The 12,685-nt window shown below is 63.2% G+C and overlaps 1 protein-coding gene and 1 long non-coding RNA gene across 6 annotated transcripts in view; both read right to left on the reverse strand.

Moving 5' to 3' along the window:
- Positions 1-220: 220 nt before the first annotated feature.
- LOC142818564 (uncharacterized) lies at positions 221-6,692 on the reverse strand. 2 transcript variants are annotated; one of them, XR_012896086.1, is made up of 3 exons: positions 5,240-6,692; positions 1,512-1,716; positions 221-1,105 (listed from the first exon to the last, which is right to left on the reverse strand). It is a non-coding gene; the product is annotated as an uncharacterized LOC142818564 (long non-coding RNA). The 2 variants fall into 2 exon arrangements; XR_012896087.1 differs by lacking the exon at positions 5,240-6,692 and adding an exon at positions 2,475-4,122.
- A 3,006-nt stretch (positions 6,693-9,698) lies between these two features.
- RAB11FIP3 (RAB11 family interacting protein 3) overlaps positions 9,699-12,685 on the reverse strand; it is a 109,860-nt gene continuing 106,873 nt past the window's right edge. For all 4 annotated transcript variants that reach the window (XM_006113864.2, XM_006113865.2, XM_075899076.1 and 1 more), the window contains one exon: positions 9,699-12,573. In XM_006113864.2, the coding sequence (XP_006113926.2) occupies positions 12,460-12,573 (114 nt within the window). In that variant the 3' untranslated portion in view covers positions 9,699-12,459. The remainder of the gene's footprint in view (positions 12,574-12,685) is intronic.

Here is a 12,685-nt window from a genome sequence, read left to right on the forward strand (position 1 = left end):
CGGGACGCGGTAGTTCGAACCAAAGCCCTTGGTTCATTTTTTGAGAAGTAACATTATTTCGAACCAAGGGCTTTGGTTCGAACTACCGCGTCCCAGCGCGCACGTGCTGGTTCGAATCAGCTGTGATTCGGACTAGCGCGCCGGGCGAGATCTTGCTAATGAAGCGCAGGATATTTAGATCCCCGCTTCATTAGCAGTTTCGGTCGCCTACATTTGCATCCCTAGTCCGAACTAGGGAGTAAATGTAGACGTACCCTTCAAGAGGCACCTAGAAACCTTGCTGTTGAGGACGGATTTAGTCAGAGACCAGGGGTAGGTTAATTTCTTTGTTCCCACCTACAATTAGGCCCTACGCTGACTTGACACGATCCGCTTTAATGAGACTCTTGGCCGGGGCACCCCAAGCTGCTACCGGCTGAATGTCCGGGGTTCATTGAAGTCCCTCTATTTGGATGGATAAGATCTTGTGTGCTTAGAACACCGGGCCCCTTGGAGAACCGGTGTTCGCCACACAGGGCTGTAACTCACAAACCTGTAGGGACGCCTTCCGATCCTGGCTACCGTTTCTTTCTGTGTCTGCGAAGTGCCGTGTAAATGGCCTGGCACTTTCAGGAGACAACTGCTGATTCGCCGCTGACCTGCCCAGCGGGCAGCAGTTTACACTGGTGCAAAAGCAGAGCCAGGGGTCACGACACGGCCCGAGCACGGCACAAGGGCAGCCAAGGGAGTCGCGGCCACCTCGCGGGCGGCGGCACCCAGAGACGGGGACGTTGTTTATTCCATGCTCACGTAAAACGGAGAGAACCGAAGCGCCGGGGCTAAGCTCCGCCCACAGAGTCACAGGCTCGGAAGCTCCTCTTAGAGGGTCAGTCCCATCCACTTAGACTCACACAGACGGTTCTCTCGGCTCATCCCATCCCGCACTCCGGGGACAGGCACGCCTGCCTCTTCGGGACCAAGGAGCCATCGCTCGGCCCCGCCTCTCGGGAACAGCCATCGGCCCCCTCTATTGATTTTAGTCCCTTTGCATTCGCCGCACTCCCCAGGGACCAGTCACTAGGCCATTGTCACAGTAGCCAACCCGGCCTTGCCCTTTAGCTGTTACCTGTTGAAGAGGGTTAAGAATCAGCCATTTATACTCATTAACCTTTACAGTGCCCCGGGGGGGGGGGGGGGGGTTGAGAGAATACTATTCCCATGTATGGGCGGGGAAACTGAGGCGCAAAGCCGGGAGGGACTTGCCTAAGGTCACACAGCAAGGGGCAGGGACAGAACCGGGAAAAGAACCCACCTCATCCGACCTCCCCCTCAGCTTTGGTGCCTCGCTCAAACCACTAGGCCACGCTCCTGCTCCTGTCTTCATGAAAGCTGAAAGCTGCTGGGGGTGCTCCCGGTGTGTTTGTCCAGCGCCTGGCGCAGCGGGGCCCTGCTCACACTGGATACTGCCATGACAAAGGCTGTTGGGAAAGTCGCCGGCAGAAGATGGGCAGGGAGCCGCTGGCGATTCTTACCCAATGCATGAAGTGAGCTGGTTTGTCTGGCCTGGGCCTTCCTCTTGCCGACTGTTCTCCTGCTCCCCGCGCTCGCGCCCAGCTGGGGGGCGAGGCTGCGTGGCATCTGACAGCAATTGGCAGCAGCATCCATCCTGCCTCCAGCTCCGCCAGGCTCCCACGAGCAGCCTCGGCCCGGGGCATGGCTGGGAACGTGCCCCAGTCGCTGGCGGCAAGAGAGAAAGAGCCATTAGTCAGAGCTAGCACTGCGTGTTGAGCAAAGCTGGGGAGAGGGCCGGGCCGGGCCGGGGCCAGGGGGCAGTGCCAGGGAAAGCCAGAGAGACGCAGGGAGAGGCTCAATCTGCTGCAGGGAGGGAGCAATAGCCAAAAGGGGAGGCCCTGGCCCCAGAGAAGGGAGGCAGAAGGAGACAGGCTGCCATGCAAAGGGACCAGGGCACCTGGCTCCAGGGGCTAGCAGGAGCGAGGCAGCCCCTCATTCCTTCATCCCCACCCCCCAGGGAATTCGCTGCACCTTCTGCCGTCTCCCATAGCGAGGGGGCATTGGGGCCCTACTGGCAGGAGCCCCCCCGGCTGTGCCACTCAGTGCTCCCAAGGCAGGGCTGGAGGGGGACGCCTCCGGCCCGCTCCCGCGCCCTCCTCCCGCCCAGACCCCGCGGACCCCAGCCCGCGCCCGCTCCCACGCCCAGACCCCGCGGCCCCCGGCCCGCTCCCGCGCCCCTCTTCCCGCCCAGGCCCCGCGGCCCCCAGCCCGCTCCCGCGCCCCTCCTCCCGCCCAGGCCCCGCGGCCCCTCCTCCCGCTCCAATACCCCTCTGTGCCCAGCCCACTCCTGCACCACAGCCTGCTTCCCAGCAGCCCCCTCTCACACTGAACCCCTCATTTGTGGCCCTACTCCAGAGCTTAGGGAAAATCTACTACCCCTGGCCCCAGAAGAGTTAAGCCAGCCCTGGGCGTAAGGTTCTCACCTGTGTGGGGTCCCAGCTAATTTTTCTGTGCGTCACTGGCCCCCCCCTCTGACAAACGTTCCCCTCCCTCTGCCTCCCTGAGTTAATTTAAGACAGTTGCCCTTCGGCTCGAGCACTTAGCCAGTAATCGGGGCTGTTTCCAGCAGCGCGGGACGGCACCCATCAGGCCCATCCTTGGGGGGGAATCTTCTTCGACAGCCAACGCCCACAGAGTCCTGTGTGCCCACACTTGGCAGGCCAAACGGCAGCGGGCAGTTGCCTTGCCAAAACCTGCCCTGGCTGCCTGGATGGTTCTGTCCAGAGGCCCCAAAATACCCACTTGCCCCGCAGGCCCCGGCCCCGTGCGTTCGAGGTGAACGAAGCAGCCGGGGTTGTAGCTTCCCAGCTGCGAGGTTTGGCGCCTGCCGTCAGCTCCAATTCACAGGGCAGCTCCTCACATCTCAATTTACCCCTAATTGGCGGTGAAGCAAGAGCGAGCTCGCGGGGCACAGGGGAAATCTGGGTCCTAACGAGCTGTTCTGGGCAGCGCCGAAGCCTGGCTGGGAGAAAGCCCTTTCCAGGCGGCCTGGGACCATTTTGTGCCAAAAAACCGAGAGTGAGTAAACAAGTCCCTTAGCCAGCCCAGCGCTGCCGGCCGTCGGGTCACATCCGCCCAGCGGGGCTTGGGGAAAGCTTCACCGCAGCCTGGATTCGCCCAGCGTCAGCCAAGCGGGCAGGGTCCCAGGAGAGCCAGAGGCCGGGAATCCAGCCAAGAGCCGATCGCGGGAAAAGCTCCTGGCTGGGAGAGCAGCAGGCACGGAACAGGCCCCTCTGGAAGCCCCGTCACTGGAGGTTTCCAAAAGAAGCTGGATAGCTGGATAGCAGGGGCACGGTGTGGAGTACCAGGGGCACATGCCCCCCAAAGCACCAAGGGTAGGAGGGGCAAGGGGCCGGCCGGCAGCTGGTGGGGCTGGAGTCCCTGGGCATTCAGGGGTGGAATGCGGGAGCCTGATGCCCACAGCAAGGGGCCGGCCCCAGCTCACTCTACTCCTGGCCGCATTGCTCAAGGGCAGGGTGGAGAAAGGGGCGGGGCAGAGCAGAGATGGGAAAGGCAGGGCCTGGGCGGGGAACGGGGGGGGGGGGGGGGATCACATGGCTGGTGGCCCCCGTGTCACCCTCCACTGGTCCCCCCAACAAATCCTGCTTGTTGGCAGGGCGCAGGCTGCCTGAGCCTTACGGTCCCTTCTAACCCGACGGCGCCGGGGGTCTAACGCACTCAGGACACGCTGGCCTGACCCAGCTCGGACCCAGGCCTGGCTTTGCAGAAGAAGAGCCCGACCCAGCCCCAAAGCACCTTCCCCCTCCCTGGGCCTCAACCACAGCACGTCACGCGGCCACCGCTCTGCCGGACGCGAAACGCCGTCCCCAGCCAAGACAACGGGCGTTTTGCCATCGTTTCGGCAGGGCCAGGACTTACCCAGGGCTCCCATCAGCCCAGTGGGGAGCAAGTCTAAATAGCACGTCCCGCGCCCTGGCCAGCGCGGGCCACCGCAGACCTGGAACAGCCTGCAGGCCCCTCGGTGCACGGCCCGCCCCTTTGACGCCGGCAGTGGGTACGTGGCAGCGGCAGGGCCCACGGGCTGCTCCTCCCACCGGGTAATACACCTGAAAGAGGTGGGAACGTGCCCCCTACGCCTGGGATGGGAAAAGTCGGCAAGCAGCAGGGTAACTTCGCACGCCCCCAGTACAACAGGAGCCAGGGACTCCCATCTGCCGAGCCCAAGTGCCTGCAACCCACAGGAGCTGGCCCGAGACAGGACTTAGTGGCCGCTCTTCCTGCCAGCCCTTTCCCTGGCCGCCTTCCCGTGCCCCGGCCAGGGCTGCCTGGGTGCCACACACGCCCGCCCCCCCCCGTGGGTGCCGCCGTGAGGCCAGCTGGCCCACGCCCGCACCAATCACCGCGTGGCAGAGGCCTGCAAGGCAGCGCCCCGGCTGTCCCTGAGCCTGGAGGAGCTGCCGTCTCTCCTGCCGCTCTCGGGTAGAGCTCGGGCCGGCAGCTTCAGGCACCGCCACGCTGCCCGGGGCGGGGACAGCAGCACGGGAACAAGCCATTCAGCCAGGAAGAGCCCCGGCAGGCCGTGTGTGTGTGTGTGTGTGTGTGTGTGGATCTGTCCCACCAACCAGGGCTGGGGCTGAGACAGGGCCTCTGGGGTGCAGCAATCAGGGAGTAACGTCCGGCCAAGGCTCCGGTAACCGCAGACGCCATCAGCACCTGTGCTGGGCCCGGAGGCCTGTGCATCTGTGGCAGCGCGTCGGGTACCCCCCGGATCCTGCACCCCGTCTGCAGCAAGAGGAGACTCCGCCAACCAGCAGAACAGAGAGGGGTTTATTGCTCCTCCAGGACACAGCCCAGCACAGACGTGACGTGGCTACAGGAGCCAGGGCCAGGATCCCTCAGCCCCCTTGGATCAGGGACCCATTGTTATCACTCGACTCTCAGCTAAGGCTGCTTCCTTCATGTTTCCCAGCCAGTGACCGCCCCTTCCCCCGAAACCTCCCTTCCTTTGTTCCCTGCCTGCCCTCAGCCGGTCGGACAGGCTGGGTCTTTGCCTCCGTGGCTCAAGGCAGCCGTCCTGCTGGGCAGGGCTACAGGAACCGGCCAGTAGGGGTCACCCCAGGCCCCACCCAGCCACCAGCGGATGCCCAGAGGGTATGGCCTGCCCACCCCAGCACAGCGTCTCCCTGCTGGGCATTTCCCACCCCCCGGCCTGCAGCCCAACGTGCACCTCAGCTCTGCCACATCAGCGCCTGCAGCTTCCTCCAGGCCCCCGCTGGGGAACGAGGGGGCCCCACAGCCGGATGCCGAAGATCTTTCATAAGCTTCTCCGAGTGCCCCGTTGAGCGGGAAGGCTCCCGAAACACTCGGCGCTCACCTCTGCTGGGTGCAGCCACCTCTGGGGTGGAGGGTGGCAGCCCCAGGACAAGGGAGACAGCGACTAAGGGCGCTGGGGAGCTTGAACAGCCGTGTGGAACAGCTGTTCCCGGGCCGGCGCCTGGCCCCAGGGACCTGCCAGGCCAGGAGGAAGGGCTGAGTGGAGCCTGCCAGGTTGGGAGCCTGTGATTCAAGGCAGCTGCTTAGCGCCTTGTGCCAGGACAGCCCAGCCAAGAGCAGCTGCGTCAGGATGGGGGGGGGAGGTGGGGGCCGGCGCAGGGAACAGCAACAGCAGCTGCACCTGGGTTTGCCAGGGACATTGAGGGGGCAGACAGAACCAGGCAGCTCTGCAGCGGCTGGATGCGCATGCCTGGGATGCCCCCAGGTGTTGGGATGGGAAAAGTGCTCCTCTCCTTCCAAGCCAGGCAGCAAATGCCGGAGCCTCCCTGAGCCCCATCCTGGACATGCCCAGCCACATCCCACAGCAGGGGGCTTGGGGGGGAGAGGGGAAGAAGGAGCAGAGCAGGGCTGGCCCCTGCAAGGCCCCAGCCCATGCCAGCTGCTGCCCATGCACGGGCATGTTTCAGGGGCGCTGTGACCCCCCCGTTAATGCCTCAGGGAGAGCAGCGTGTGCATGCGCACGCCCAGAGCAACGGCCCTTGGGGCCCTAAGATGCGGCTTCACGCCTGGGAGCAGGGAGCCCGGGGGAGCTCACAGCAGGACTTTGCCCCCAAGTCAGAGACCCCTGAGCAAGGTGCTCCCCAGCACCAGGGATCTGCCAGCTTGGCCCGGGGATTTGATCTTTTGACCTCGCTCTGCTGGGCAGCGAACCCAGGCCCCAAGGACGCGCTGCCGCTGCTCCGGGAAAGCTGGGCCCCTGCCAAGCCGGCCGGGGGGCCTGGGTCGAAAAGCATCTCGGCCAGCCACGCGGCCAGTGTGGGTCCGACCCCTCACAACCGGCAGGGGCCAGCCTGAGGGCTCCCCGAGCAGGCCCGGGGCTGGTGCTCTGCTGCAGAGCTCGGGCCCTAAACACGCCAAGCGGTGGCAGGGGAACCCGCGCAGCCTGCATGAGAGCCACGGGGCTCGGTGCTGCCAGGGGTCTTCAGTCGCCCTCCCTGCTCTGAAACCCTCAGCTCCTCGGCCCCAAGAAGCTCCAGAGGCCAGGTCCTTTCCGGCCTTTGGCTGGAGGCTCTTCCAGGCCGGAGCGAAGGCGTGAACTGGCGTGAGCCAGGGGCCCCTTCCCGCCCAGCGCGAGCCTGCCCGTCCCCCGCCTCCAGAGATGCTTCCAGGGAAGCTGGTGGCAGGACTCCCCCTCCCCCCCCAGCTTTCATAAGACAAAACCAAGACCGGCCTCCTCCCCCGGCAGGCCGCCTTCAGACCGGGGGTTCCTGCTACGCTGCAGGGCCCCGTTGGGGGCTGCCGGCCCCACAGGACACAGCTCTGGGAGCCGAGGCGGCGGGCCGGGGCCCCGACAGACGCGAAGGGCTCGGCTCCCGAGGGGGCGGACGTGCCCAAAGCAGCAGGCAGGACGGCAGCTGCCAGCGGGGTTCCCAGCAGTGCCCATGTGAGGCCGGAGGCCTGACGCGGGATCCCCCGGCCCCTTCCTCCCTGCGGCCGTCAGCTCCACGACGCTCAGTGCAGTCGGCCCTCAGACAGCTGCTGGCAGCCACGGCCGACCCGCACCGCGTGACCCAGTCCCGGCAGAGGGACAGCGCCGCAGCTGGGGTCCCAGTTCGGTGGCAGCCTGGTTTCCCTGGCGTTCCCCTCCCCCAGCCCGCAGGGCCTTCTGCAGCCTGGGCAGCCAGCGGGGGGTCAGCGCCCCCTTCGTGCCTCGCCAGCAAGGAGACCTCGCAAAATCGGTGCCCTCCTCTGCAGGCCATAAACGCTACAACGGTCTCGCCAGAGGCCCAGCTGGCGGATCCCAGCGGGCGGGCGACACCTCCCCCCCCACGCCGCTAACCCAGGTGCACGTGAGAAGGCGAATCGCTCACCCCGGCCGCGCGGGTTCCTCGTATCCGTCCGGCGGCTGCGCTGCAGTCCAGCCTTCCCCTTCACCGCCGTGGGGCGGGAACCGAAACCGAGCCCCGACTCCTGGCACAAACTCGGTAAGGACACCAGGCCCGGGGCCAGCAGCAAGTTCTAGATTCTCCATGAGGCAAGAACTTAACCCCCCGGGGTTAATGGGTCACAGCCCAGCCTGTCGGGGGCTGCGAGTGCTCCCACCTGACAGCGGCAACACGCAAAAGCCGCCGCTGACTGAGGTAAACTCGCGCGCGTGGCGCCATCTCAGCCAGGATGGGATGGGCCACGCCCGCCGTGGTCCCCTCGCGCCACACTGGCCCCGTGTCCGTGGCACCATCAAGGGATCAGAGCCAGCCCCTTCCGAAGGCAGAACAGCCCGAGCCGTTTCCGAAGCCCCTTCACACCCTGGCTACTTACCAGCCCCTCGGTGAAGCTCTATGGGTCCCAAGTCCCTTTGTCTCCTCTCCTGTCCAGACTCGCTCCGGAGCCGGGTCGGCCTGAAGGGAGCCCGGGACCGATTGTGCGTCAAACGGCCTGGGAGCACGCCCTGGTCCTGGACGTCCCGGCCCAGAAAGCAGCCCAGAGGCGCCCCGGGCTCGAGCTCAGCACAGGAGAAGGCCGGGGGCTGGCTACAGCGAGACCGTTCCACGGCCCTGCTCCTAACGCTTCACAATTCTGCTACCCCGACATCTCATTGAACGTAAAACAAGGGAGCCCCCCCGCTCCCATTTCACATGGCGGGAGGCAGCTGAGCAGAGGGGAGGGGACCCGGTTCCCCTTGCACAGGGCTGCAGCTGATCAAGGGGTCCTCATTCAGCTCCCCAGGTTATTTACAGCCTGTCGGAATCGGAGTTCCCAGCTGGCACCTGGCCCCACCTCGGCCCTCCTTCGGCATTGCGCTTTGCCTTTCAGCGATAGGAATCATAGAACATTAGAACTGGCAGGGGCCTCGAGTCCAGTCCCCTGCCCTCCCGGCAGGACCAAGCACCGTCCAGACCATCCCTGACAGGTGTGTGTCCAACCTGCTCTGAAATATCTCCAGGGATGGGGATTCCACAACCTCCCTAGGCAACTTATTCCAGTGTTTCACCACCTTGACAGGCAGGAAGTTTTTCCTAATGTCCAACCTCAGCCTCCCTTGCTGCAGTTTAAGCCCCTTGCTTCTTGTTCCATCCTCAGAGGCCAAGGAGAACAATTTTTCCTCCCTCTCCCTTGTGACACCCTTTGAGGACAGCAGCTTTCAAGCACGTCCCCCGTCTTCTCTCTACCAAACTAAACAAACCTAATTCTTTCTGTCCTCCCTCATCGCTCATGTTCTCCAGACCTTTCGTCATTTTTGTTGCTCTTCTCTGGACCTTCTCCAATTTCTCCACAGCGTTCCTGAAATGTGGTGCCAGGAACAGGACCCAATATTCCAATTGGGGCCTACTCAGCCCTGCACAGAGCGGAAGAAGGACTTCGTGTCTGGCTCCCCACGCTCCTGTTAATGCAGCCCAGAATCACGTTTGCTTGACTTTGCTTTTTCATGCTTTGCTTTTCTTGCCACCCTGGTGACTCCTATTTAGCTTGTGGTCCACTGTGACCCCGAGATCCCTTTCTACAGGGCTCCTTCCTAGACGGTCGCTTCCTGTTCTGTGACACACGGATTGTTCCTTCCCGAGTGGAGCACTTTGCATGTGCGACTAAGCAGCCCAGGACGAACTGTCCAGCTTCCCGCGGAGTTTCCGGATCGCTGAGACTGCATCTCCCGTGATGAAGGGGACCCCCCCCCTCCAAAGTCAGCTCCCCTCCCCTGGCTCCTCCCAACGAGGGGCGCTGCAGAAGGCTGGCTCCGGAGCCCACTCCCACGCCAGGATTTCAACAGATACGGCCACATGGGGGTAACACAATGGGTGGAGGGGAGAAGAAGTCAACCGATGGGACTCCCATTAACTCATGCCCTGCTTTCTGCTCTCACGGGCCCTTGGCCAGCCGCTGCCACCTCATGGAAGGCTATGGGGTCCCCCCCCGCTTACACCAGGGCCCACGGCAAGACTTGGCTCTACAGATCCCCCCGTAGCGACACGGCTGCCCTCAGCCCGCACTCCCTGCGCTTTACACCGCCCCAGCTAACAGGCGCGGGGAACGCCTGCGCCCAAGGAGACGGCTCCCCAGGTGAACAGCAACCCTCAGCCACTCCTGCTTTTCACACCTGTCAGCACATGAGCAGTTCTGACCACAGCCGCTCCCGGTCTCCCCCCTCCGGCAGCCCTTCCTCCCCCCTCGAGACAGGGCACACACACGCCCACAGCCTCATTGTAACAGCTTTAATTTGACAAGAATCAATACATCATCTCAGACAATACTGGGTTTGCCTCTTGCTTGGAGTTTCCTTCACATACCAGCAGGGAGACAGGACCTTTGTGGGGAAGTACAGTTTTCCTCGGGGCTTAAAGCAAGGTCAGTGTGCAAGTCAGTGCTTTTTGTTTAAACCTCTTTTCCCGGTGATTTATTTACAGTTACAGTACCTCTTAGTGATCAACAGAGAACATGTATTAACTGGGATTCACCATCCCAAGTTGAGAAAGGCAGATCTCTGATATTTATATCTTTATACATATATATATATATATATTTATGTGTATACACAGATACATTTCTCTCTTCTTTAAAGTATTAAAAAAATTGATCAACCTCCTGTCTATAAAAAATACCTACTCTACAAGATAGAAAAATTTCCCTCTCAAGTATACACTGATTTACACGCAAAGCTACTCGGGAAATGTACATTCCGTGGCTTCTTCCCGCAGGCTCAGGGAGGGAAACGGGCCACGAGGGGGCAGCTCAGAGAGCCGTCAAGCGAGCAGGAGCTCATGGCTTGCTGGGAGAGGCTCCCGGGGCGGGGGAGGGAGAAGGAAGAGGATCGCGGCTCATTGCTCAGGCGAGCGAGCAGAGAGCATGCAGCCCTCGCTGGGGTCTCCTCTCGCTCGGCACAGTACGAAGACAAGCCCGAGGGTCGGTGTGTTCAGAGCGCGACCGGGGACTTCTCGGAGGGCCCAGTGAGATGGGAGCCCCGCCCTGGCATGGGGGAGATGGAGTTGAAAGCAGCGACCTGCACCCCGCCCCCACCTCGTTCTCTTACCCAGCAGCACCTCATTTGAAATCCGGGCAAATCCACACGGACGCCCCATGAAACCACCGCTGCGCTAGCGTGACAGGAACGCCAGGGACGGCCAGCACCACTGCCTGGGTTGGGGGATCGCTCCCCACGGCCCTCCCCCACCTTAGAGACCTCCTTGGGGGCAGCACGAATCACACTCTGCAATTGTGCCTGCCCTGAAGAAAGCCGCCTGGGGCCCAGGGCTTCTCCTTCCTGGATTAAGAGGAAGGCAAGATGCTGGCTCCGTAGTCACAGTGGTCGGGGTGTTATTACTCTCCAGCACTCAGAGGGAGCAGCTGGCCCTGGTTGCCCTGCTGAGCAGCTGGGCCAACAGTGCAGATGCCCTGGCTCTGTGGCCCAGGGGCACATTTAGGAAGCTGCAGAGCAAACCACCACGGCAGGATTCGCCACCTTGGCCTGGCTAACTGGGCCCTTCTGCAAGCGACTGGGCGATTTAGAAACACTCACCCCCGGCTCCAACAGAAACCGCCTGTCGAGTCAACATGTCGCCTGCGCCTGGGAACGGGCCAGCTGGGGTTTCAGCCAGCACAGGGGAGTCGTTTCATGTCGGCTCCTAGAGCAGCCTGGGGGCGGATGGCAGGGGAACAGGAGGAACCGGATTTTTTCAGCCGAGGAAGAGCTAAGCCCAGGAGCCAAGTCAGTCGGGAGTGTGCCGGCCTGGGGCCCAAAGCCACTGGGTGCTGTTGAGCAACTGCCGCTTTGACTTCCTGGCTGATGCACTGGCCAGGGCTTCAAAGGCAGCGGCCCAGTTTGGTCAGGCGCTTCGAATGGTCCCGCGTTAGCAAGGCTCTCGGGTGCCAGCGGGCCGCCGGTTCCGTTGCACCTTTTCGCATGCCAGCACCAGCCTCACTGGGTGGAAAGGCTGGAACCCCCCGCAGGCGGCCTGGGGTCAAAGCAGCAGCCGCTGGTCCCCAGCTTGGAGTCATTACGCGACTCCAGTGTCCTGGCAAGCCAAGGGGAATGGGGGAGCCCGCCTGGGAGGGGCGCCAGCGCTGGCACTCGGGCCCGTAGCGCACAGCAGTGACGTGTAACAGCACTTGGACCCTGAAAGCAGCATGTGAACAGGTCGTGGTCTTCTCTGTCGCACCGGGCTGCCTTACACGCCTGGCTGGCTGTGCCAGGCTGAGCCCTGCCCGGCGTGCGGCAGAAGCGAGGAGGCACTGCCAGCTAGCAGGTCTTCGCTAATCAGCCAGGCCGAAATCTCACAGGCCGGGGAGCTGCTGTCCCTGCGTCTAAGCCCCGTGGTGGCCCCCGGCCACTCGCTACCCGACTACAGCCCCGCCCAGCTGCGACGCGATCGAGGCGTGCTAAGCTGTGCAGCTGATGGAGCCAGCGCTGCAGGAAGCCAGCCCCGGGAATCATGCGAGGAGCGGAGCCAGCCCCACGGTGCATTCGAAGCGGCTGCCGCGGCGTTACCGAGCCGGAGCGCGCACATGCAAATGCCCAGGAGCGTGTAAACCCCCGTTGCGCCCCATACCCAAGCTGCCCATCGCCCTGCCCCCTTCCTTCCGCCCGCTCCATGGAGAGAAGTCATCTAGGGCTCCAGCTGGGTCAGGAGGCCTTTCGGAGTCACCTCCTGCCAGGGTCCAGCGTGCGGCTGTCCCGCCATTTGATATGTTCCGCTGTGGGGAGTCAGGACCCCTCCTCCCCCCTCCCCCGCACCACATGTTCCTCCAGATTCCCTTGCGCCCCATAGCCAGCCGGGGTCTCGAGGGAGCGGCCCACAACAAAGCTTTGTTGCCATTTTCGCTTCCCCCGGCCCCGGGAGGAATTCATCCGGCGGGCCGAAGTGAGACCGCGCGTCCCGTCATCGAGATCGAAGTCTCCTTCGCCTCTCGGCGCGCCAAGTCCACCCCGGCCCTCCGCAGGCGGGCTGCAGCGCCCGGCTGCCTTCACTTCACTTCCAGGATGGAGGGGCTGGTTTCCATGATGGCCACGATGATCCTGTCGATGTAGTCCTGCAGGCGGGAGTTGATCTCCTCCTGCTTCTGAATCGCCTCCAGCAGCTGTCGGGGAGGACGAGGAAGAAGCTGGTTACTCCTCGGCCACAGCTCAGGAACCGATTTCCTGGCAATATGCACCCTCGGGCCTCGCTTTGGCACATGGCAGTACGGGAAG

Source organism: Pelodiscus sinensis, chromosome 16 (assembly GCF_049634645.1).
Source record: "Pelodiscus sinensis isolate JC-2024 chromosome 16, ASM4963464v1, whole genome shotgun sequence".
In the NCBI taxonomy this organism is placed as follows: Eukaryota; Metazoa; Chordata; order Testudines; family Trionychidae; genus Pelodiscus; species Pelodiscus sinensis.